The 25,255-nt window shown below is 44.8% G+C and overlaps 1 protein-coding gene across 2 annotated transcripts in view; it reads left to right on the top strand.

Moving 5' to 3' along the window:
• The first annotated feature begins 16,954 nt into the window (after positions 1-16,954).
• Positions 16,955-25,255, top strand: part of LOC115459124 (T-box transcription factor TBX15) — a 90,141-nt gene continuing 81,840 nt past the window's right edge. The window contains exon 1 of one of the 2 annotated variants that reach the window (XM_030188995.1): positions 16,955-17,163. In XM_030188995.1, coding sequence (XP_030044855.1) covers positions 17,072-17,163 — 92 coding nt within the window. In that variant the 5' untranslated portion in view covers positions 16,955-17,071. The remainder of the gene's footprint in view (positions 17,164-25,255) is intronic. The other variant, XM_030188994.1, reaches the window with a different exon arrangement.

Here is a 25,255-nt window from a genome sequence, read left to right as displayed (position 1 = left end):
TAAAACGAAACCAGACAGAATAGTACAGATCGTAGATCCTGCACAGTCAATGCCAACTGAAAGCCATGTCTTTTTCACAAACACAGATACACCCTAATCCACTATAGAATAAGTAATCATAAACTTTCTATTTAGACAAAATTAAACTGAACCCCCAATGCCAGACTCTGCATACAATGCAACACCACAGAAACAGAAACTGTCCCCTAGTACTGTGCAAAATATAAAGACAGCAGATGTAAATTTGAAAAAAACTAACAAGTACCAATCACCACTTTACAAATTAACAAATAGAAATAAAACAAATATATAAAGTAAAATAATACCATTTTATTGGACTAATATATTTAGCTTTCAGAGGCCAAAACCTCCGTCCTCGGGTCAGTACAGTATAGTGCTGTTACCGTATCCTATCCTGACCTGAGGAAGGGGGTTTTGTTCTCCGAAAGTTAGTCAAAATGTATTAAAATTAGTCCAATAAAAAGATTACCTTATTTACATGTTCTATTATAAACATTTAACACATCTACAATACTTTATCCTAAAGCAAAAAAAATAAAAAAATATATTTTATTTACAGTTTGTTGTCTCTGGTTTCTGCTTTCCTCATCTTCTTTTCACCGTCTTCCTTCCATTCAGCATCTGTCTTCACTCTCTCTCTCTCTCTCTGCCATCCAACGTCTGCCCTCTCTGCCGTCCCTTCCATCCACTGCCTGCCCTTTCTCTCTGCCCCTTCAATCCACCATTTGCCCTCCCTCTCCCATCCATCCAGGGTCTGCCCTCCCTCTCGCTCCCCCTTCCATCTAGGATCTGTCCCCTCTCTCTCTCTGCCCCTTTTTCAGCCCCCAGTTCCAGCCCCCTTCTCCCCTCTGAACACCCCCACCCCAGTCCCCTTCTCCCCTCCCCTTCTCCTGTCTGAGACCCCCACCCCAGTCCCCTTCTCCCCTCCCCTTCTCCTGTCTGAGACCCCCACCACAGTCCCCTTCTCCCCTCCCCTGTCTGAGACCCCCACCCCAGTCCCCATCTCTCCACTGAACACCCCCACCCCAGTCCAATTCTCCCCTCCCCTTCCCTTCTCCCTCTGAGATCCCCACCCCAGTCCCCTTCTCCCCTCCCCTTTTCCCCTCTGAACACCCCCACCCCAGTCCCCTTCTCCCCTCCCCTTCTCCTGTCTGAGACCCCCACCACAGTCCCTTCTCCCCTCCCCTGTCTGAGACCCCCACCCTAGTCCCCTTCTCTCCTCTGAACACCCCCTCCCCAGTCCCCTTCTCCCCTCCCCTTCCCTTCTCCCCTCTGAGATCCCCACCCCAGTCCCCTACTCCCCTCTGAGATCCCCACCCCAGTCCCCTTCTCCCCTCCCCTTTTCCCCTCTGAACACCCCCACCCCAGTCCCCTTCTCCCCTCTGAGATCCCCACCCCAGTCCCCTTCTCCCCTCCCCTGTCTGAGACCCCCACCCTAGTCCCCTTCTCTCCTCTGAACACCCCCACCCCAGTCCCCTTCTCCCCTCCCCTTCCCTTCTCCCCTCTGAGATCCCCACCCCAGTCCCATTCTCCCCTCCCCCTCCCCTGTCTGAGATCCCCACCCCAGTCCCCTTCTCCCCTCTGAACACCCCCACCCCAGTCCCCTTCCCCCTCCCCTTCCCCCGTCTGAGACCCCCACCCCAGTCCCCTTCTCCCTACCCCAGTCCCCTTCTCCCCTCTGAACACCCCCACCCCAGTCCCCTTCTCCCCTCCCCTTCCCTTCTCCCCTCTGAGATCCCCACCCTAGTCCCTTTCTCCCCTCCCCTGTCTGAGATCCCCACCCCAGTCCCCTTCTCCCCTCCCCTGTCTGAGACCCCCACCCCAGTCCCCTTCTCCCCTCTGAACACCCCCACCCGAGTCCCTTTCGCCCCTCTCCTTCCCCACCTCAGTCCCGTTAAAACCGGCGAAGCAGCGTGGCAGGCAGCGCCTCGTGCCCTGCTTGTAAAAAAAAAATCAAATTACCTTCCTTCTCCTCGTCTTGACGTCGACTCGGGCCTTCCAATCAAATTGATTGGAAGGCCCGAGTCGACGTCAAGACGAGGAGGAGAAGGAAGGAGATTTGATTTTTTTTTTTTTACAAGCAGGGCGCAAGGCGCTGCCTGCGACGCTGCTTCGCCAGTTTTTTTAATGTGCGGCGCCGCGGGAACGGCCACGGGAGGCGGCGGGAACGGAGCACCCCCCACCCACTGGCACCCGGGGCGGACCGCCCCCACCGCCCCCCCCCCCTTGGTACGCCACTGCAGAGCAATGCAACTTTATGGTTTATAATGGTCACATATTTCTATTTTTGTAGTGCTGGTGCTTACCTGGCGGGTTACTGCAGAAGTCCTTACTGCCACCTCAATGGGTAGCAGTAAGTGCTCCCCCTCCCCCAAAATGACCATTTGGCAAGTGGTTCACTTATCACACAGTCATTTGTTTTTCAGCAAAAAGGACAGCCTTTTACCTGCTGTGAGAAAAAGGGGCCTCAGTGCAGGCCCCCTTTTACCGCAGCTTAGTAAAAGGACCCCTTAGGTGGCAAGTTACAGATAGCACCTAAGTGCATGGTATTGCCTATCTACCGTTACAGCTCTATTTTGGTTCCTAACATCCACTAACTACCATTCCCACGCCAAAAATTGGTTGCCTGATTTGCAACTAACGTTTGGCGCACTAGAGAGAATGATTCCACCATCCCTCTGATTCTATAAAAGTGCCAAAAATTCCACATGCAAGTTTAGGTGCGTCCCAGATTTGCATATGCAATTTAATAGATTTAATTAGGATTTACACATGTAAATTTAGGCATGGGATCTGCGCCTACAATTTCTGCATGGCCCGAAAAAGTGGGCACAGAAATGAGTGGGTCATCACCATTTTGGGGTGGATCAAGGGGGTTGGTTTTGAGTTACATGTGTAATTATAATATATGGGTGCTCCACACATAAATTTAGGCAAGGGCATTTGCACCACATTTTCGTTAGTGTAAATGGTGGCACCTAAATTATCCACAACCTCACCGCTTAAGTGATCTTCTTTAAACTGTGCCAAACTTTAGGCGTAGCTTATAGAATTACTCTTAAGCGGGGTTTTTTACACTAGTTTATTTAGGTGCCATTTATAGAATTCTCCCCCCCCCCCCCCCGTATGCCTAGTAGCACAGTAGAAATGATAAATAGTAGTAGTTGTTAGAAGAATACAGTCTACAAAGAATGTCTCACATAATATGGGGGAAAGATAATTAAGCTGTCTTTATGTGTATGCAAGGCTTTTGGAAATTTCAGATTTACAGCTCTTTAAATCCTGAAACAAAAAGAAGAAAAAAAAGAAAGAAAAAAAATAAGGAAAACAAAAATGCTGCCATATTTCTGATTTTCAAAAACATGAGAAATTAAATACTTCCAGATATAAGTGCATAGAATTTGTTGACTTCCGTAATCAAAAATTTAACTGAAACCATATGTGTGTTTCCTGTGGAATGCTGACAATATTATACTGTCAAGGGTAATTATCTTCTTGTCTGAACCAAAATGATATGGTGCATGGAACACCAACCTCGAAAACATCAAAAAAGAGGCAGCCACACAATTTAAAAACAGCCTGGTTTTCCCATGGCTGGCAGCAAATGACTTCATCATATTTGCATTCACAACTTGTCCAAATTTTTATTCAGTAACTATATTAAAGAAGAAAAAAAGTTCTTTACAATGAAAATCAAATAAAAATCCACACCAGTGTGTAGTTGAAGCATCCATTGCTGTTAATACTGGGATAAGTGAAAACATATATCAAATGTGGACTTTTAGGAACTTTTAGCTAAGTTACCTTAACTGATCTTCCTTACTTCTAAAGTTTATTTAAAAGGGAGGTGCTATCAGCCAGAAGGTATACAAATGCAAAGCCTCACAATCTGTTTTATGTTCCTTGGGTTCCAATCTTCTGATGCTTTGTTTAATTTAATAATGAAAGAACAATGGATAAAGTGACAGAGAAGTATCCATCTTGATTTCCCAGATCCCTGATCTCCCAGATTGCTTTGCAGGTGGTGATGTCATAATGTGCAGAGCTGAAAGCACAAGGAACTTGAACATTTGTGATGTTAATTATTTTGATGCAGCAACTGGTAAAGAAATGAATCAAAGTAAGGAAACTGATGGCAGGAGTTACCAGCTGAGAGGGACAATAGCCTACAGAGCTCAAGAATACTATGTTACTATACAAGATCTCTGTATCAGTGTTGCCAACCAAGCTCTGTGCCTCTATAAAATACAGAAAGAGGTTGGCAACATTGCAAACTAAACAAACTTATGACCTCATCAAAGTGAGTCCACGATCTGTAGTACGCTAGGAGTTGTTTCTGAAGTGACTCCAAGCATGGTTTTGGATATGATGAAAACAGACCAAAACAGAGGGGTCCTTTTACTAAAGTGTGCTGAAAAATGGCCTGCGCTGGTGTAGATGTGTGTATTGGACATGTGCAGGTCCATTTTTCAGTGCACCTGCAGTGCCTTTTTTTGGCCGAAAATGGACGTGCGGCAAAATAAAAATTTGTGCGCATCCATTTTGGGACTGAGACCTTACCGCCACCCATTGACTTAGTGGTAAGATATCACGTGTTAACCGGGCGGTAATCATTGGCGTACACTGCTGATTACTGCCCAGTTAGCGCCACGCGCTGGAAAGTTTCTGGCGTGCGTATTGGAAGCATGTAAAATTGAAATTACCACCCAGGCTAGGGTTCCCATATTTTGTCCTCTGAAAAAGAGGATACATGCCATGCCCCCTGCCCCACCCACACCACATCCCTTTTGCATCCTCACCCCGCCCTTTCTCGCTCTCATCCCACCCCCTGTCACATATTCCCCTCCCCTGCCCCCCGTCACCTCCCCTCCTCTGGGTCACATATTCCCCTCCCCTCCCCTTACTTACTATCTACTGCTCTGGTGGTCTAGTGACCTCTTCGGGGCAGGAAAGAGCCCCCTCTTTCCTGCCCGGAGTGCTGCCCTTGCCCTGCATCCTGTTGCTATGTGACAGTCTTGGGATTCAAAATGGCCACCGAGAGTTGAAGTCTCGCGAGGCCGTGTCAACTCTCGGTGGCCATTTTGAATCCTGAGACCAAAAAGAGGACATGTCCAGTTAAATCCGGATGTATGGTAACCCTTACCCAGGCCATGCGGTAGCTGGGAGGTAGTTCTGAATTGGCACATATTGGGTGCTTGTAGGCACCTACGCGGCTTAGTAAAAGGGCCCCAAGAGCTAAATGGGAGAGAACAGGGATTCCAGAAAATAATAGCTATTCATTTTGGATGCTACCTATAGTATGTAAAATAGAATAAAATCATTTTGTGGTACCTCCATTAGTTCCGTAAGTATAAAGAAGAAGAATATGAGACATAAATGGAAGTGGCGCCTACTATACATTTAATGGCATTGTGACTATCCAGTTGGTGCAAGAATTCTACTTAAGTTGTTGTGTTTTCTGTATAATGTTTTATATGGTCTGGTTCTGTCTTATTTTTATGATCATTTAAAGTTGATAAATAAGTACCAGGGATTTTAGGATAGGGTGTGATAATTTTTTTTTCTCTTTTCCACCTCCTCGAGGTATTACAAGGCTGAAAACTTTTGAGTATTTGTTGTCTTTCAGTTATAATCAGATCTTCTGATTCTTACACCGAATTACATCATAATATTAAAACATTTCTTTTTAGGAAATATGTTCTGAGCTTAATGTAAGATATATGACCAATGTAGACCACAAAATATTTTGGGGGATTATTTGTATTTGGGGTTTTTTTGTACTTCCTGGTTATAACCAGTTTTTTATTCTGTTAACCGCTCTGAACTGGAAAGCTAGAGTGGGTAATAAGTTCTGTTATTATTATTATTATTATTATTAATACTATGTACCAAGGTACTCAATCCAAGTTTAGAAAAAGGACTCTTTTATTGCAATAAATAATAAGAATCCAAATGATTACCATATATTTAGGCCCATATGGGCTTTTATGGCATAATGGGTCAAAGATGATCTTAATAATGTCAGTACTAGCTGAAAAGACCTAGCATAAAATGTCAGGTGGACATGGACACCCCCAGACAGGCCCTTATCATCCTCACCTGCCCCATATTACTATCAGGGCCAGGCCTCTCACCATGGTGCCAGAGAAACACCTAAATTATAGTATTCTATAAGTGACACCTGTGTGAATCCCACCCATGCTCCACTCAGATTCCGTCTGCCTGTAAAGTAAGTGCTATGAAAGATTTGCAGAAAGAAACAAACTGAAAAAGTTCAAGGAGAAATTTATTAAATAAGCAACAACATTGGAGGAGTAAAAAAAAAACCTATGCCCAATTTGGCCAAGTTTCACCCTTCATGGACTGCATCAGGGTCCAATAGTACTGTTAAAAATATAAATAACATAAAATGTTAAACATCATAAAAATCAATCTCAGATCATTTGCATATATAATATAATAAAATGCTAATCATATGATATACAACATATAAATAAATACTGGCATTATAAAATCATATGCAAATAATAAGCCCTTAAAAGTAGTAAAATCACATAGATATGGTATAACTCATTCAAACGTTATAATTCATTAAAATGCAACACAAAGACACCAAAATTTTAATTTACATGCCCAAACTGGTGTAAGATTGCAGCTAACAGCAAGTCTGATTAAAGCTATAAAGGAAAATCAGAAAAAGTTGGGCATAGGTGTTTTTTTTTACCCCTCTGATGTTTTTCTTTCTAATTCAACATCACAGTATAAAAACGGTATCCATAAGCCTTAAATACACATACCCTCCTATTTACTAAGGGTCCTTTTACAAAGGCGCGCTGAAAAATGGCTTGTGGTATTGTAGGCGTGGGTTGCGGGTGCACCCTGATCCACTTTTTTAGCGTGCCTGTAAAAAAGGCCTTTTTAAATTATTGCCGAAAATGGATGTGTGGCAAAATGAAAATTGCTGCGTGTCCATTTTGGGTCTGAGACCTTACTGCCAGCCATTGACCTAGCGGTAATGACCTACGTGCGCCAAATGCCACTTGGCGCGCGTCCGTTACGCACGTCCAAAAATAAAAAATATTTTTCAGATGCACGTATCAGACACGCGCCAAAAATAATATTATTGCAAGAGCCACATGGTAGCCAGACAGTAACTCTATTTTGGCACACGCTCGGCATTAGCGCATGGCAGCTGCTAGCATGGCTTAGTAAACAGGGTGGATAGAGTTTTAATGACTTACATTGGGGTGTATTTTTATGCCTGTGAGGTAAATTACCCTGGTAAATCTTGCCACTTACAGAAAAAGAAAAGGTGGAGGTAGAGTTCTGAGGTCCCCCCCCCCCCCCCCCCCCCCCCCAAAGAAGGTCATGTTCTAGTGTAGCATTTATTGTTAAGTACACAAGCTGGATATTTAAAAGAGTTATCATTTTAAAAAATGCATAAAGATGTAGTAGATGTAGTTATACTTTTCTCCAGAAAATCAGAGTCTCAACTCCATAATGCAATAGAGCAATATCACATCTGAATCAGACTCATTGACCTCACCTTCTTCAATTGCCTGATTTGGACACTGTTAGGTTGATAGGCTTTTTCATAGATGGCTGCATTGTTTCTCTGACCTTTCCTATTATTATGGTTTTCAGAAAGCCTTGAAGACTCTTTTTTGTTTCAACAATATTTTAGCTGACTTTTGAATATGTAGCTAACTTTTGAAGATTTTTTGGTGAAGTAGGTATTCTGTATAAATTGCATATTTTGTTTGATTTGTATGTTCATGATTTTGTTGTAAGCTGCTTAGACATAATTGTATATGGCAGCATATCAAATTAATAAATCTAATCCAATCCAATTGTAATGCTGTCTCTGCTCTGCAATGTTATCTTACTGCCACTAAGGCTGGCATTGTGGGGGGTGCAGAGGGATCTGGGTTCAATTATCAGCTCAGGTCTTACACTCTCTAGGGGGTCCTTTTACAAAGACGCACTGAAAAATGGCTTGCGGTAGTGTAGGTGCGGGTTTTGGGCGCATGCAGAATCATTTTTAGCGCACCTGTAAAAAGGCCTCTTTTTTTCCATGAAAATGGACGTGCGGCAAAATCAAAATTTCCGCACGTCCATTTTGGGTTTGAGAACTTACCGCCAGCCGTAGACTTAGCAGAAAAGAATTTGGGAGGTAATGCCCTATGCGTGTTAGATGTCACTTGGCGCGTGTCCGCTACGTACGCCAGAAAATAAAAAATATTTTTCAGACGCGGGTTTTAGGTAGTGAATTCCACCATTTGGTGCTTTGGTAGGGGAAACTCACTGCATGTGCTGATTTATATTTGATTTTTTTTTTTTTTTTTTTTACATCTTGGGTAGTGATGTATCAGGAAGTTTCTTGCTTCTGTGTTTTTGTTCCTCAGTGGTAGGTTTATCAAGTCTGACAATATGGTTGGGTGTTACAAAAAACTATGTGGTATACTATGGTGTACAGTTTCAATGCTGTGCGCATTTTGACCGGGAACCAGTGAAGAGCTTGAAGTAGCAGGCCTGATTTGTTGAAGCTGGCTTCCTGAATATTAGTCTGGAAGCTGTGTTCTTGGCTGTTTAGAGCCTTTTCAGGACATGTTGTTTGCAACCTGCATAAACTCCATTGCAGTAGTCCTATGTGTGAGCACTGTTGACTGCACTAGTACTCAGAAGACCTTGATGGGGAAGTAACTTCTGATCCTTCTCAGTTTCCACACAGCTTAGAACATTTTGGATATCACCATTGTGGTTTAGGATTGATTAGTTTCTGATCAATAACAACCCCCAAGATTTTCAGGTTGTTTCTTAGGGGGTATACAGTCCCATCTATGATTATGTTGGAGAAAACAATGTGGTTCTGTAGAATTGTTATTACTAGAAATTATGTCTTGTCTCTGTTTAGTTTGCACTTGGATGTGGTTGCCCGTGCTTGTATGGTGTTAATCCCTGCTTTGATCCTGTCTGTAATGTCACTCAGTTTGTTTTTCAAAGGATACATATATGGACACATCATCAGCGTAGATGAATGGGTTAAGTCCTTGTTTAGCTAGTATCCTGGCTAATGGTGACATCATGATGTTGAACAGTATAGGTGAGATAGTGGAACCCTGTGGGACTTAGCAAGTAGCTTTACAAGAGTGTGATATCATGTTCCTCATTTTTATCTTGTATGATCTGGTGATTAGGAAGTTCTCAAACCATTTGAGCACTTCTCCTCCTACTCCAATCCTGTCCAAAGGGTTTGATAGTCTACCATGTCAAAGGCCAATGACATGTTGAATTGAAGTATTAGGATGTTTTTTCCTAAACTGATTTCTTTCCCGACATTGGCAATGAGTGTGGTAAGAACGTTTTGGTGCTGTATTGTGACCTGCAGTTTTTGATATCATTTATGCTAGCTTTCACATTTTTTGGTATAGGTGTTATGATGATGCTGCCTTTTTGTTTGGGGAATAGGCCCTTTGATAGCATTACTGCTATGTATGCTGTGAGATGGTCAGTAAATTTGGCAATAGCCAGGGCAGAACATTGTAAGCCACATTGAGCCTGCAAGTAGGTGGGAAAATGTGGGATACAAATGCAACAAATAAATAAATAAATGTGATGGGTTCTTCTTTCAGTAGATAGTTTGGGCAGGTGTTCATCATACAATGGACTTTAGAGAATTTAGTCAGCATATGTCAAACGAGTTCTGGATCTGGATGTGTGAATGAGGTCCAAACTCTGCATCACTTCCTTCACCGTCTCTGGTTAGCTTATCCATGAAAACTACTTGGTCTTTCTCCTCCCAAGTACTACTACTACTACTATTTAGCATTTCTATAGCGCTACAAGGCTTACTCAGCGCTGCACAAACATAGAAGAAAGACAGTCCCTGCTCAAAGAGCTTACAATCTAATAGACAAAAAAAATAAAGTAAGCAAATCAAATCAATTAATGTGTACAGGAAGGAGGAGAGGAGGGTAGGTGGAGGCGAGTGGTTACAAGTGGTTACGAGTCAAAAGCAATGTTAGAGGTGGGCTTTCAGTCTAGATTTAAAGGTGGCCAAGGATGGGGCAAGACGTAGGGGCTCAGGAAGTTTATTCCAGGCGTAGGGTGCAGCAAGACAGAAGGCACGAAGTCTGGAGTTGGCAGTAGTGGAGAAGGGAACAGATAAGAAGGATTTATCCATGGAGCGGAGTGCATGGGAAGGGGTGTAGGGAAGGACAAGTGTGGAGAGATACTGGGGAGCAGCACAGTGAGTACATTTATAGGTTAGTAGAAGAAGTTTGAACAGGATGCAAAAATGGATAGGGAGCCAGTGAAGTGACTTGAGGAGAGGGGTAGAATGAGTAAAGCGACCCTGGCGGAAGATGAAATGGGCAGCAGAGCTTTGAACCGATTGGAGAGGGGAGAGGTGACTAAGTGGGAGGCCAGCAAGAAGCAGATTGCAGTAGTCTAAACGAGAGGTGACAAGGGTGTGGATGAGGGTTTTGGTAGAGTGCTCGGAGAAACTTCTTCTTAAGGTTATTATTTTATCTTCAAAATATTGAGCTAGTTTGTCTGCTGTTGGTGGGTGCTCATTTATTGTTGTCAATGTCTCAGTGTTTCGGAGGCAATTCACTAAGCTGTACAATTTTCTGGTGTTCTTATAATTTGAGCCAATTTGTTCACTGTAGAAATGGAATTTGGTCTTTCTCAGGCTAATTTTATATATATTTTTTGTTGCCAACTTCTATTTTAGCTTATTGTATTCTGTTTATATTCTGCCACTGCCTTTCCATTTTCCTACAATTTCTTTTCTGTTCCTTTAACTCATTGTTGAAAACCATGGTGCGACCATACTCCTGGTAGCTTTTTTCATTCTTCTTGGGGCGATTTCATCAAGTACTACCAGATATCTGTCATTCTATTCTGTTAAGAAGTCTGTGGGTTCTGTTGGAATCGACCAGTTGTCGTCATATATTTTTGACCAGAATTGCTCACTGTCTATCCTACCTCATGTTTCGTATATCTTGGTTGGTGTTTTTATCTGAGATGATGTCTCTCTCCAATTGAGGGTTGGAGTTAGCTTATAGTGATTGGACTATGGTACGTCTTCCCATGCAATGCCCTCTGGTTTGATGTGGTGTGCCTCTGTGAATCTATAAGCTATCAAGTCCAGGGTGTAATCTTTGTTGAATGTTGTTATTGCAGGTGGGTACTGGAAGTCCCATTGTTGTAAAATGTTGAGGCTTTCTATGGTGCCATCATCGTTAGAGTTGTGAGATGTATGTTTAGATCTCCAATTAACAATACATTTGAGTAGGTCAGCACATGTTAGAGATGAAATCAGTGAAATCCAACTGCGCTTCTGGCCACTTTCTGGGGGCTGGTAAAATAGGACACAGCATAGCTGTCCTTGCAGGAATTTATCCTGTATTTTGCAATCTAGTATCTCTAGTTGGGGAGAGTTGAATTCTGACACTAGATATTACTTTTAAAAAAGATTTATATATCATGGCTATGCCTCCTCCTTTTTTCATGTTTCTTGTCATGTGTAAATCTTTATAACCTTGGGGGCATAGTTTGTTTAGAATGGGATCATCTGTATCCACGTTTCTGTTATGAATAGGACTCCTAGTGTTTCTTCTTCAACCCAATTCCTGATGGTGTCTTTTTTATTCACTACTGATCTGGCATTGATGTATCCTATTGGAATCGGTAGGTAACATGGATCGGATGTGCCTCTGCAGGGAATTATGGTTAGGTTGTATCTGCCTGTCATTTGAGCCTTATTGTGCTTTTTGTGTTTTCCCCATACAGTGGGGGAAATAAGTATTTGATCCCTTGCTGATTTTGTAAGTTTGCCCACTGACAAAGACATGAGCAGCCCATAATTGAAGGGTAGGTTATTGGTAACAGTGAGAGATAGCACATCACAAATTAAATCCGGAAAATCACATTGTGGAAAGTATATGAATTTATTTGCATTCTGCAGAGGGAAATAAGTATTTGATCCCTCTGGCAAACAAGACCTAATACTTGGTGGCAAAACCCTTGTTGGCAAGCACAGCGGTCAGACGTCTTCTGTAGTTGATGATGAGGTTTGCACACATGTCAGGAGGAATTTTGGTCCACTCCTCTTTGCAGATCATCTCTAAATCATTAAGAGTTCTGGGCTGTCGCTTGGCAACTCGCAGCTTCAGCTCCCTCCATAAGTTTTCAATGGGATTAAGGTCTGGTGACTGGCTAGGCCACTCCATGACCCTAATGTGCTTCTTCCTGAGCCACTCCTTTGTTGCCTTGGCTGTATGTTTTGGGTCATTGTCGTGCTGGAAGACCCAGCCACGACCCATTTTTAAGGCCCTGGCGGAGGGAAGGAGGTTGTCACTCAGAATTGTACGGTACATGGCCCCATCCATTCTCCCATTGATGCGGTGAAGTAGTCCTGTGCCCTTAGCAGAGAAACACCCCCAAAACATAACATTTCCGCCTCCATGCTTGACAGTGGGGACGGTGTTCTTTGGGTCATAGGCAGCATTTCTCTTCCTCCAAACACGGCGAGTTGAGTTCATGCCAAAGAGCTCAATTTTTGTCTCATCTGACCACAGCACCTTCTCCCAATCACTCTCGGCATCATCCAGGTGTTCACTGGCAAACTTCAGACGGGCCGTCACATGTGCCTTCCGGAGCAGGGGGACCTTGCGGGCACTGCAGGATTGCAATCCGTTATGTCGTAATGTGTTACCAATGGTTTTCGTGGTGACAGTGGTCCCAGCTGCCTTGAGATCATTGACAAGTTCCCCCCTTGTAGTTGTAGGCTGATTTCTAACCTTCCTCATGATCAAGGATACCCCACGAGGTGAGATTTTGCGTGGAGCCCCAGATCTTTGTCGATTGACAGTCATTTTGTACTTCTTCCATTTTCTTACTATGGCACCAACAGTTGTCTCCTTCTCGCCCAGCGTCTTACTGATGGTTTTGTAGCCCATTCCAGCCTTGTGCAGGTGTATGGTCTTGTCCCTGACATCCTTAGACAGCTCCTTGCTCTTGGCCATTTTGTAGAGGTTAGAGTCTGACTGATTCACTGAGTCTGTGGACAGGTGTCTTTCATACAGGTGACCATTGCCGACAGCTGTCTGTCATGCAGGTAACGAGTTGATTTGGAGCATCTACCTGGTCTGTAGGGGCCAGATCTCTTACTGGTTGGTGGGGGATCAAATACTTATTTCCCTCTGCAGAATGCAAATAAATTCATATACTTTCCACAATGTGATTTTCCGGATTTAATTTGTGATGTGCTATCTCTCACTGTTACCAATAACCTACCCTTCAATTATGGGCTGCTCATGTCTTTGTCAGTGGGCAAACTTACAAAATCAGCAAGGGATCAAATACTTATTTCCCCCACTGTAGTTCCTGAGTTTCAGGGGTGTTGGTGTTGCAGTGGGAAATGAATCCAATCCCTTTGGTGGGAGCTTCCTTAAGGCAGAGTCTTGTGTGGGTGAGGATCAGGATTCTATAGTTTTCCTCATGGTGAAGGGCTGAGGAGACTATCATGGAGCAGAGGGGCATAGCATAAACAAGCGGTTTTTTTTAAAAGAGCAGGTTTAGAAAAGACATGCTTCTTTTCAATTTTGTCATTATGAATTAGAGTAGATCTGGGTAGCTTGATAGCATTTTGTCTTAGATGTTCCTGAGGCTCTTTACGAAGGGTGGTGTGGGCCTTTTAGTGAATCAAAGACTGTGGCGCAAAGTGCAACCCTCTTAGTGAATCAAAGACTGTGGGAGAGCCTCAAGATTGTCGTGAACCCGGGCGCAACTTAGGGTATCAGAGATGTAGCCACTAGTTTCGGCGTGGGTTAGATGCTACCTGACGCTGTTCCCGACAGATGCTTCCCCTGGGATTCCACCAGATCTGATGACTTTCAGTCCAGCCTTATGGATCTTCGAGTCTGCTCTGTGAGATCCCTTCGGTCTATCTCAGTATGGCAATACTTATGTACTTATTAAGAAACTTCCTTAACAAACGCTTTACACCGTTTGCCTATTTTGTCACAAAAATTTAATTGCAACTTGATCTTCTTGGCTAAACACAATTTTGCTAAAATGGACCTTATTGGTCACTTCCTGAATGATGTCATTTTGAAAATAGGGATCATTCCAGTTTTTACAGCATCTTGCAGTAACACCTGTCAATAATAGAAATAATTTCTTAATAATAGTACGATTGTTTTGGGGTTATTTTTTCTGGGTACCATATACATAGATATATAGATTTTGCTATATAGATTTGTTTAGAAAGTTTTTATTAAGAGCGCTATGGTCCATTATTCAGCAGGATTATTATTTGGTGGAAATGTACTGGGGAGTTTTTGTTATTAATTTGGCCACAAGTGGTGTGGCATACTGTGGTAATCAAGCTTTCACATTTTCATTAAAAATATTACAATTAAAAGAAAATCATCAAAGAGCTTAAAACATGGTGTTAGATTAAGTGTGAGGCTTGTAAGGATCAAAGAAGAAGACAGCACGACCTGGAATAGTAGATTAACGAAAGGATGGAGGCCAGCGAAATAGCAGAATTAGAGCATGCTTGCGATATATACAGAGTGCAATGGTAGGAACAGGACTGTCTTGGCTTAAGTATGCACAATTTTTATGCTTATTCGCTTAAAGTAGTAGAGAACCAGAGTGGAAGACGGGGTGGCCCAGTTGACCCTTATCTGAGGTCATGCAGTATGATACTAGGCAAGTAACAGAGCAAGCTTGATCTCTGAGAGATGTTCAGATTTCCATTTTATCCACTGCTGAAAGTAATCCTTCAGGCACAGAGGTTGCCAGGTTTTAGAAATTCTGTGGGAAATGTGCCAAAAAATGAATGTAATTTGGAGATGTGATCAAGAACATTTTCATTTGTTGGCAGTTAGATTGTAGTTGAGTAAATATATAATATATGTTTGTATTTATTTTAGGCTTGATATACCGCCTTTACATAAAAAAAAAGGTCAAAGCGGTTAACAATATAAAATAACACAAAATCAAATGATGAAAAACAGCACCATTATAAATAGAAAAGCAGACAATCATCCAAACACATGAAAGAAAGGGAAGGGGAACTTTTAAAAATTACTATTAAAAAACCTACTTTGCATGCAGTCCAAACAGGAAAAGGCTAGTTAAACTAAAAAACTGAAGGCCAATTGGAGATAGTAGAGTTAGATTTTTTTTAAATTTCATCAAGGAAAGCTCAGACCTGATATTTAAACAGTTCCAGAGAAACGGGGCTAAAAAAGAAAATGCAGAACTCCGGGTTGACTCATAATGGGCTTGTTTAGAGGATGGAAGTATGAGACGATTAGCATCAAGTGAACAAAGAGTATGGGAAGGGGTATAGGGAATAATTAAAGAAGAGATGTATACAGGTTTATTTCTTACTAGTAAAAAAGGCCCATTTCTGAACACAATGAAATGGGCGCTAGCAAGGTTTAACCACAAATCGCCGCTGCTCCCCCCCCGAAGTCGTCACCACCCCCCCAAACTGCCTCGTGCATATTTCACACACCTTCCCAGTATCTCCCTCCCTCCCTCCCAGATCCCCGAGTTTCAGGATCTCCCACGTCCAGGATCCCCCCTCGCTCGCAGTTCCAGGGTCGTCGTGCCTCCCTCCCTCCTGTCCACTGCCAGCCCCCCTCCTTACGAATTTTTGAAGTCTCACTTACCCAGTCGGGGTTACGGCGTATGGCAGCAGCAGCATCGATAAACAGCGTAAAGGCTCAGGCTGTCTCTGTCTCTCAGCTCTGGTCCTGCCCTTGCGGAAACAGGAAATGAGGGCGGAACTAGAGCTGAGAGACAGAGACGGCCCGTGCTTGTACGCTGTTTACCGATGCTGCTGCCGCTGTAACCCCGACTGAGTAAGTGAGACTTCAAAAATTCGTAAGGAGGGGGGCTGGCAGTGGGAGGGAGGGAGGAAGGGAGGCAGGCTATGACGATCCTGGAACTGTGAGCGAGGGAGGATCCTAGAACTGGGAGGGGTGGAGGGAGGATCCTGGTAGTGGGAGGGAGACCCTGAAACTCGGGGATCAGGGCGAGAGGGAGGGAGACCCTGACACTCGCAGTGTGAAATATGGGTGAGGCAGTTTGTGGGGGGGGGGGCTGTTGGATCACCTCGGGGGGGGGTGGAGGGGGGAGCAGTGGCAACCTCGGGGTGTTGGAGGGGTGAGCGGCAGTGCCGGCGACCTGGGGGGGGCATGGCGTTACGGAGAGGGGCGGCAGGGGCGGGGCCTCTCGCTCCTGTCTTGCAGTTGGTCAGTGTTGTGGGTGACGTACCCCTCCTGCTCCTTATCGCCAAGCCAATCTGGTGTCTCCGGTGATGTCAGCGATCTACGGAGCCTAGTAGACCAACTCCAAAGGAGCCACGGTCTGAGGCAGCAAGATTAGAACGTTGGAGGTGAGAATTATTATATAGGATTAGGAATGATCTTGAAAAGCCTAAGTAGGTAATTCATTTTAAAATACTATATATTTTGTTAGAAGCAGAAAGACACAGCTATAAATAAATTAATTGTTAAAAAATGATATAATGATATCTCAGTATAGCTCACTTTGATTATGTCACTTGAAGAATATCCCTCTTGGGATATATTGTCTCCAGATGGGCTGGTCTTGCTCATACCATGACAGGAATACACTTTCCTCAGAAACCAGGGTATACTGGAAACTCCCTCATTCTCTCAAACGTACTTATAGTGCCAAAGAAAGCTTCCTTCTGGAGATCATAGGGTGTAATATTCAAAGGCAACATATTAAGTGTGCATGGATGTTCTTTTTAATCCAGCCAACAGCACTAAATATAATTGGAACTCTGTAGCTTTCTGCTACATTTTCTTGGTCTCCCTGTTGAGCACTGGCTGCGTTCCTCATTCTTACCCATGGCGATTTTGGTTCTTCCACAGATTCAGAACAGAGTACTGGATCTGACACGGAGGCTCTGGCTGAGAGGACGTCCTGCTCCTTCGGCTCTCACTCTGACCTCACTGCTCCTGCACCTGACGCCCCACCCTCTTCGGCCTTATCCATGGATGAGATCCAAGTGGAGCTGCAGTGCGCCGACCTCTGGAAGAGGTTCCATGACATTGGCACAGAGATGATTATTACTAAAGCAGGCAGGTGAGAAAAGCAGAGACAAAGGGTCCAAATTTATATATTGTGAAAAATTGGCACCGATTAAAGACACACAGAGTGATTCTATGAAGAGTGCGTACAACTTAATAAGCTAATCAGTGCTGATAATTGGGAGATAACAATCATCAGCACTAATTGGAAATAATTAGCATTAAGGAGCATATCCAATTCTATAACAGATTGTGTCTAAATCCTATCGTGCATAACAATTTGGGGGCATGGTTAGGGGCGTTCCTGGGGGTATTCCCGGATTTTATGCACATTTATACAGAATCAGGCCTAAGTGTGCCTAAGTTAGGTGCCAGTATTTAAGTCTGCTTATATCAGGCCTAATTGCAACCACCTACAGTTAGGTGCACCTTACCAATAAGCACAAATCTATTAAGGAAACACTCTCATAGAATAGCGCTAAGCGCGTCACATTAGTGCTGATTTTTAGGTGCTACTTATAGAATTTACTCTAAAGTGTAGAACAATAGCAAAGAAAGAATGTAAATGGCTGTGAGATTGCCAGAGCTTATTTTTGAACAAAATCTTTCAACAAGACTAAACCATATATTTAGATTTCATATATTTTATATAAGATTGTTAGGTGCACTAAGGGCCCCTTTTACAAAGTGGCGGTAAGCCCAAGGTGGACTTACCACTTGCTAAAAAGTAACTACCACCGGGCTAACGGCGTTACAAAAATATTTTTATTTTTGTAGTGCTGGTGTTTACCCAGCGGGAATCAGGCAGTGCCGTGTGCTGCCCGGTTACCACTGGGTTAGCATGGGAGTCCATACCGCCACCTCAGTGGGTGGCAGTAAGGGCCCCCCCCCCTGAAATGGCCGCATGGCCAGTGCTTCACTTGCCGCAAAGCCGTTTCTTAAAAAAAGAAAGACTTACCTTTTACCCCTGAGGTAAAAGGGGGCCTCAGCATGTATCAAAAACACGCAATGATGCCAGCACGGGCCCCCTTTTGCCGCAGCTTGCTAAAATGGGGCCCTCAATGAGGGCAATTCTATAAAGGGGTACCTAGGTTTAGGCGCTTACAAAGTGTCTATTGAGAGCCTATGCTATAAAGCAGGGTTGGGCAACCACAGTCCTCAAGTACCACAACCCAGTGAGGTTTTCAAGATTTCCACAATCAATATGTATGAGATTGATTTGCTTATACTGTTTCCATTATATGCGAATAAAGCTCATGCATATTCATTATGGAAATCTTGAAAATTGGACTGGCTTGTGGCCCTTGAGGACTATGGTTGCCCATCTCTGCTACAAAGAAAAGTAGGTGTCTATGCGATCAGGCATGAGCACTTACACCCCCCATAGGACTGGTATAAATGTGCGTGCCTAAATGCCAGAGATATGTGCAAAATTTGTAGTATTCTACAACTTACGTGTGTGAATTCTCTGCAGACTCCACCCATGTGTATGCTCCCCTGTAAAATACACGCTAATGGGAGATATGTGTTTATTTACAGAATAGTGCGTAGCTGGGTGTTTGGCATTTACATGACGGTATTTTAATTATTTATGCATGTATTTGCCATGTAAATGTTAGCACCTTCTTTATAGAATTACACTCCTTGGAGTAAATCCTCAAAATATTGCTGACATTTAGGTACGGGGATGATGTGCACTATACGTCGTTTCTATAATGGCAGTTGTACACGCAACTGCCGCTATAGAATATTAGTGTAAGTCTCTCCAATTACACACCTAACTTTAGGTGCGAGCAGCTCAATGGCTGGTGTAAATGTTCACACTGTACTGTAATGCTATATCCCATGTATGTAACTGCCTGACACGCCCCAACCCTATGCTCCTCCCAGGTCCACACACCCCTTGAAGTTGCACACTCAGGAATTTGAAGGCATCTTTTACTAAGGCGCGCTCATGTTTTTAGTGTGCGCTAAAATTGTGGGCGCACTAAACGTTAGAGACACCCATAGGAATGCAATGGCGTCTCCAACGTTTAGCACGCCCACAATTTTAGCGTGTGCCAGAAACGTGAGCGCGCCTTAGTAAAAGACTCTCTGAATTCATAACTTACAGAATACCGACTAAGGGCAGTTGTTTGGTTACATAGTGCATTTAAGGCCAGGGGTGGACTTACAGTGATCTGGGCCCCCAGGCAGTAAAGGTCATTGGGCCACCCAGCCCCGCCAGTGACACCCTCGCCCTGCCCCCTCCATGCCCTGCCTTTGTTTCCAGCACCCCCTCTCCTGCACACCACAGCACCACCTTTTTTCCTGCACCCCTCCTCCTGCACACTATATCCCCACCTTCATTTCCAGTCCCCTCCTGTATATTATCCTGCACACTACAGCCCCCACTTTTGTTTCCACTATCCCCCGGAGCCTCAGTGGACCCTCCCCAGGCCTACCTTGAAGAGCTCTGGTGGTCTAGTGGGCTCCCCAGAGGCAGGAAAGAACCCCACTCTTTCCTGCCCTCTGCTGCTTCTTCTTAATGGCTGCTGAGACTTCTTGCAGTAGTGTTTGCAAACAGCACAAAATTTTGCAATAAAACACATTTTCTTGGTGTGGAACAAAGAGGCCTCCTAGCTGCTATCATGGCCTCCCTTAAGTCATTGGCCATCTACCCAGGGCCGTGCCAACATGGTAAGCGAGGTAAGCATGGCAGGGGGGCGCTTCCCTCTGGGGGGGGCGCCGCTGCACCATGCTCACCTCGCTCGCCTTCCCCCCAACATCCCTTTTCTTTTTTTTCCTTTTTAAATGTACCTCCGTAGCGGTTCCGGCAGCGCAGCGTCAGTGAAGGAGGCGGCGCTCCCGACGTCGCTAGCCTTCCCTTCGCTGTGTTCCGCCTTCTTCTGACGTCAGAAATGACGTCAGAAGGCAGAACACAGCGAAGGGAAGGCTAGCGACGTCGGGAGCACCACCTCCTTCACTGACGCTGCGCTGCCGGACCCGCCACGGAGGTAAATTTAAAAAGAAAAAAAAAGAAAAGAGATGTTGGGGGGAGAGAAGAGGGTGGGCAGTTGAACAATGGGAGCGGGAGGGCAGGGGAGAGACGAGAGCATGGATGCGAGGGGGGGTCATGGAAGGGAGAGAGGGGAATTGCTGGAAAAGGATGAATGGAGGGGGCAGGGGACAGAGGAGCATGGATGGGCATGGATTGGGAGGGCAGGGCTCAGGGAGAGAGGGGAATTGCTGGATAGGGATGAATGGCGGGGCAGGGGACAAAGGAGCATAGATGGGCATGGATTGGGAGGGTAGGGCTCAGGGAGAGTGGGGAATTGCTGGAAAAGGATGAATGGAGGGGGCAGGGGACAGAGGAGCATGGATGGGCATGGATTGGGAGGGCAGGGCTCAGGGAGAGAGGGGAATTGCTGGAAAAGGATGAATGGAGGGGGCAGGGGACAGAGGAGCATGGATGGGCATGGATTGGGAGGGCAGGACTCAGGGAGAGAGGGGAATTGCTGGAAAAGGATGAATGAAGGGGGCAGGGGACAGAGGAGCATGGATGGGCATGGATTGGGAGGGCAGGGCTCAGGGAGAGAGGGAAATTGCTGGATAGAGATGAATGGAGGGGCAGGGGACAGAGGAGCATAGATGGGCATGGATTGGGAGGGCAGGGCTCAGGGAGAGTGGGGAATTGCTGGAAAAGGATGAATGGAGGGGGCAGGGGACAGAGGAGCATGGATGGGCATGGATTGGGAGGGCAGGGCTCAGGGAGAGAGGGGAATTGCTGGAAAAGGATGAATGGAGGGGGCAGGGTACAGAGGAGCATGGATGGGCATGGATTGGGAGGGCAGGACTCAGGGAGAGAGGGGAATTGCTGGAAAAGGATGAATGGAGGGGGCAGGGGACAGAGGAGTATGGATGGGCATGGATTGGGAGGGCAGGGCTCATGGAGAGAGGGGAATTGCTGGAAAAGGATGAATGGAGGGGGCAGGGGACAGAGGAGCATGGATTGGGAGGGCAGGGCTCAGGGAGAGAGGGGAATTGCTGGATTGGGATGAATGGAGGGGGCAGGGGACAGAGGAGCATGGATGGGCATGGATTGGGAGGGCAGGGCTCAGGGAGAGAGGGGAATTGCTGGAAAAGGATGAATGGAGGGGGCAGGGGACAGAGGAACATGGATGGGCATGGATTGGGAGGGCAGGGCTCAGGGAGAGAGGGGAATTGCTGGAAAAGGATGAATGGAGGGGGCAGGGGACAGAGGAGCATGGATGGGCATGGATTGGGAGGGCAGGGCTCAGGGAGAGAGGGGAATTGCTGGATTGGGATGAATGGAGGGGGCAGGGGACAGAGGAGCATGGATGTGCATGGATTGGGAGGGCAGGGCTCAGGGAGAGAGGGGAATTGCTGGAAAAGGATGAATGGAGGGGGCAGGGGACAGAGGAACATGGATGGGCATGGATTGGGAGGGCAGGGCTAAGGGAGAGAGGGGAATTGCTGGATAGGGATGAATGGAGGGGGCAGGGGACAGAGGAGCATGGATTGAGAGGGCAGGGCTCAGGGAGAGAGAGGAATTGCTGGAAAAGGATGAATGGAGGGGGCAGGGGACAGAGGAGCATGGATGGGAGGGCAGGGCTCAGGGAGAGAGGAGAAATTGCTGGACATAGAGGGGAGGGAAGAAAGATGAAGGAGATGAAATGAGGGAAAAGGAAGAGAGGAGAAAAACTGCACATGGATGAAGAAAATAGGCAGAAGCTGAGGACCAGAAATGAAGAAGAAAGGAGGAAAGGAAAGAAATAAATGGAAAGGAAGCCCTGGAAATGGAGTTAAGAGGACAGGTAGCAGCAGAATCAGATACTGGGCCAGCATGATCAGAAAAAGAAAGTCACCAGACAACAAAGGTAGAAAAAAATCATTTTATTTTCATTTTAGTGTTTGGAATATGTCCACTTTGAAAATTTACATCTGCTATCTTATTTTGCAATGTATAGCAATTTGTTTCTAAGAATATTGCTGACAATTCCTGTCAGTGTGGCAAGTGGTGAGCGATCATTTTCACGGGGGGAGGGGGGGCACCGCGCCACCGCCGCCGCCAACTGATAGTCTGCAGGGGGTGGTGCCAACTGATAGTCTGCAGGGGGGCACCAGAGACCCTAGGCACGGCCCTGCATCTACCTCCCACTACCTGTGTCTCCTGGGTCAGAAAAGTGGAAAATGGTAATTAGCTATGACTCCTTTACAGAGGTGTTTCAGTCCTCACAATTGAAATGACTTGATTGATCTCTGCAGGTAAATTATTTCCACATCTTTCTTATTTTTAGCATGCACAGAGGTCTAGTAGCCAAGGTAGAGCTGGAAACAAAAATGTCATCTGAATTGCTATTTATTTTTATTACATTTGTACCCCGTGCTTTCCCACTCATGGCAGGCTCAATGTGGCTTACATGGGGCAATGGAGGGTTAAGTGACTTGCCCAGAGTCACAAGGAGGTGCCTGTGCCTGAAGTGGGAATTGAACTCAGTTCCTCAGGACCAAAGTCCACCACCCTAACCACTAGGCCACTCCTCCACTACCCAGTCAAGGTCTTCCAATCCCATTTTGTTCAGCTGTTGGTACATTCATCTCAGACGTATGCCTAGCAGACTTCATGCTTCGGTCTAGGGGAATCTGAACTACATCTCCCTGCATGTACTGAGGTAAAACCAGGATGGCCAAGTCTCTCCCTTTACATCTGGAGTTATATAGTCCTACCAATGAAGAGCTAATCGATCTGTGCTGATCAAGGACTGCTGCTCCCAGGATCAGGCTGATTGCAACCACAACTGTTGGTCCCAGCAGATCAATTTCAACAGCCCATTTACCAAAAGAATCCCCAAATCCCAAAAGGCTACCAATGTAAAAATAGGGCTCTTCCAATAACATGTCAGAGCATTTCCCCTCCCCCACTTTCACTCTCTTTTTTTCAATGCTGTTCCTTTGTCTCCTGACACTGCTATGAATCTTCTGGTGGGCTGTAGAATAAACTAGAAGCGGCTGGTGTGCTCAGCTCACTGGCCATCTTCTCTCCTCAGTTTCTAATTGCAGACACAGCGTGATTAAAAGTCTCAGGGACAGAATGTTTCTCTCAGCTGTAACTGTATACACAGATTTACCCTCCCCTTTCTTCCAAGAAAAATAGTATCTGAAAAAAATAAAAATCGCATTCCAAATAACCAACTCAAGTTGGCTTCCCTATCTCAGTCTTTGCTGGTGACATCAGCTTCATTTGCTCATTATTGTCAATAATATAACTTTTTCCAACCCCATTCCGAAGTTTCATTTTAAGTGCACATTCTTATGGCTCAGCCCAATGTTCTTTTCCTCTTTTGAAAAACACCAGAGTTTCTTTTCTTCTTCTCCCCCCCCCCCTTTTTTTTTTTTTGCAGTGTGTGTGCGCTTACTTGGTTGTTTTATGAACTTCTCCAGGGAAGTAACCTCCAAACCCTCTCCTTCATTGAGAAGTCAGGCAGAGAACTGTGTCCAGAGGTGAAGCAAGACAATCCAGCAGTCAAAAGCTATATTAATAACAGAAAGCACAGGAGAAATACAAAGAGCCAAATCTTTCCAAGACAAATATTTAGAGCTCCATTTGACATAGAACGTTGAGATTGGAGTTGATCTGTCCAGGTTGAGGCATTCACAGTTCCGATGGTGTTGTAGAAAAGGATCTTCCAGCACAGAGCTTTTTAGAAAATACCAGCAAAAGTGTACGTATATTTGCTGGCACATGTAGCAGAAGCAGTCATTTTACAAAGATTTGTTAAGAAAATGAAGAACCCGGACCCAGCAGCTTCCACATGGAGGTGTCAGTACTTACATGTGGAAGTGGCAGCTTCACAACTCTCACATGTAAAAGGAGCCACTTCCAAGAGCAACTACCCCTTTTCACAAACTTACACACATAAGTGCTGCCAATTAAGAATTGAGACCACATTTTTAATGGTTTCAGTTAGAAGGTGGAAATAAACTACATTACTCAAAACCATTTAACCAGCCAGAAACAGCACCTGGCTGGTTAAATGGCACTTAACTGGCTAGCCGGCGATATTCAGCGGGGGATAGCTGGTTATCCTCCTGGTTAGCACCTTGGAGATAACCAGCCATATTGCATGACAAAGCCATCTATCCCTGAATATTCAATTCATATCCGGCAATTGTAGGCAGTCACATTGGGTCACTTAAATAGCTGGTATATCTTTAGCTGGTTTAAAGTTAACCAGCTATCTTTGAATACCACCTAAAAATAAACCGGATATACAATGCCAATCACTGGAAACGGTCCGGCATTGAATATCCAGACTGACTACCGAGCGCAGGAGTTAGCCGGGTTCCTTCTTGCAGTTCTAATATTGACTCCGTTATATACAGATACTTTCTCTGTCCCTAGAGGGCTCACAATCGAAGTTTTTGTACCTGAGACAATGGAGGGTTAAGTGACTTGCCCAAGATCAGAAGGAGCTGCAGTGGGAATTGAACTCTGGTCATCAGGATCAAAGCCCACTGTACTAATCTTTAGTCCTGACTGAAACAAGTACTCTTAACAAAATTCTATCAATGCTTTTGAGCAGGTATGAATCCCAACGTGGAAATTTTCTCCCATACACATGTATCCCCTTTGCAAAATGGGAGAATTACCATGTAGATTTTAGCCCTGCCCCCTTGAAATCTCTGCATGGTGTGAATATACATGTGCCAATAGTGGCTGTCTGGAATCATTTCCATGTGTATGTGATACATATGTGTAAATGCCACTATTAACAAGTGACTCTTTCCCAAATAATGGCCTAAGTCGAAAAATTCACCTTAGTTACAGATGTCATCCAGCCCCCTAGGATGATTTTCATTTAGGCACTAGGAAAGGCTGAATCATCTAATCCAGGGGTTCTCAATCCAGTCCTCAGAACACATCTAACCAGTCAGGTTTGCCAGATATCCACAATGAATATGCATGAGATAAATTTCCATGTATTACCTCCATTCTATCTCATACATATTCATTGTGGGTATCCTGAAAACATGACTGGCTAGGTGTATCCCCAGGACTGAATAGAAAACTCCTGATCTAATCCAATTAGCTTGTTCTATAGTACCTAGTTATAAGAAATTCAGATCCCATTAATTTTATTTTT

This window comes from Microcaecilia unicolor, unplaced genomic scaffold (assembly GCF_901765095.1).
Source record: "Microcaecilia unicolor unplaced genomic scaffold, aMicUni1.1, whole genome shotgun sequence".
Classification (NCBI taxonomy): domain Eukaryota; kingdom Metazoa; phylum Chordata; class Amphibia; order Gymnophiona; family Siphonopidae; genus Microcaecilia; species Microcaecilia unicolor.
The sequence above is the reverse complement of the archived record's forward strand: the minus strand, read 5'-3'. Positions and strand labels throughout refer to the sequence as shown.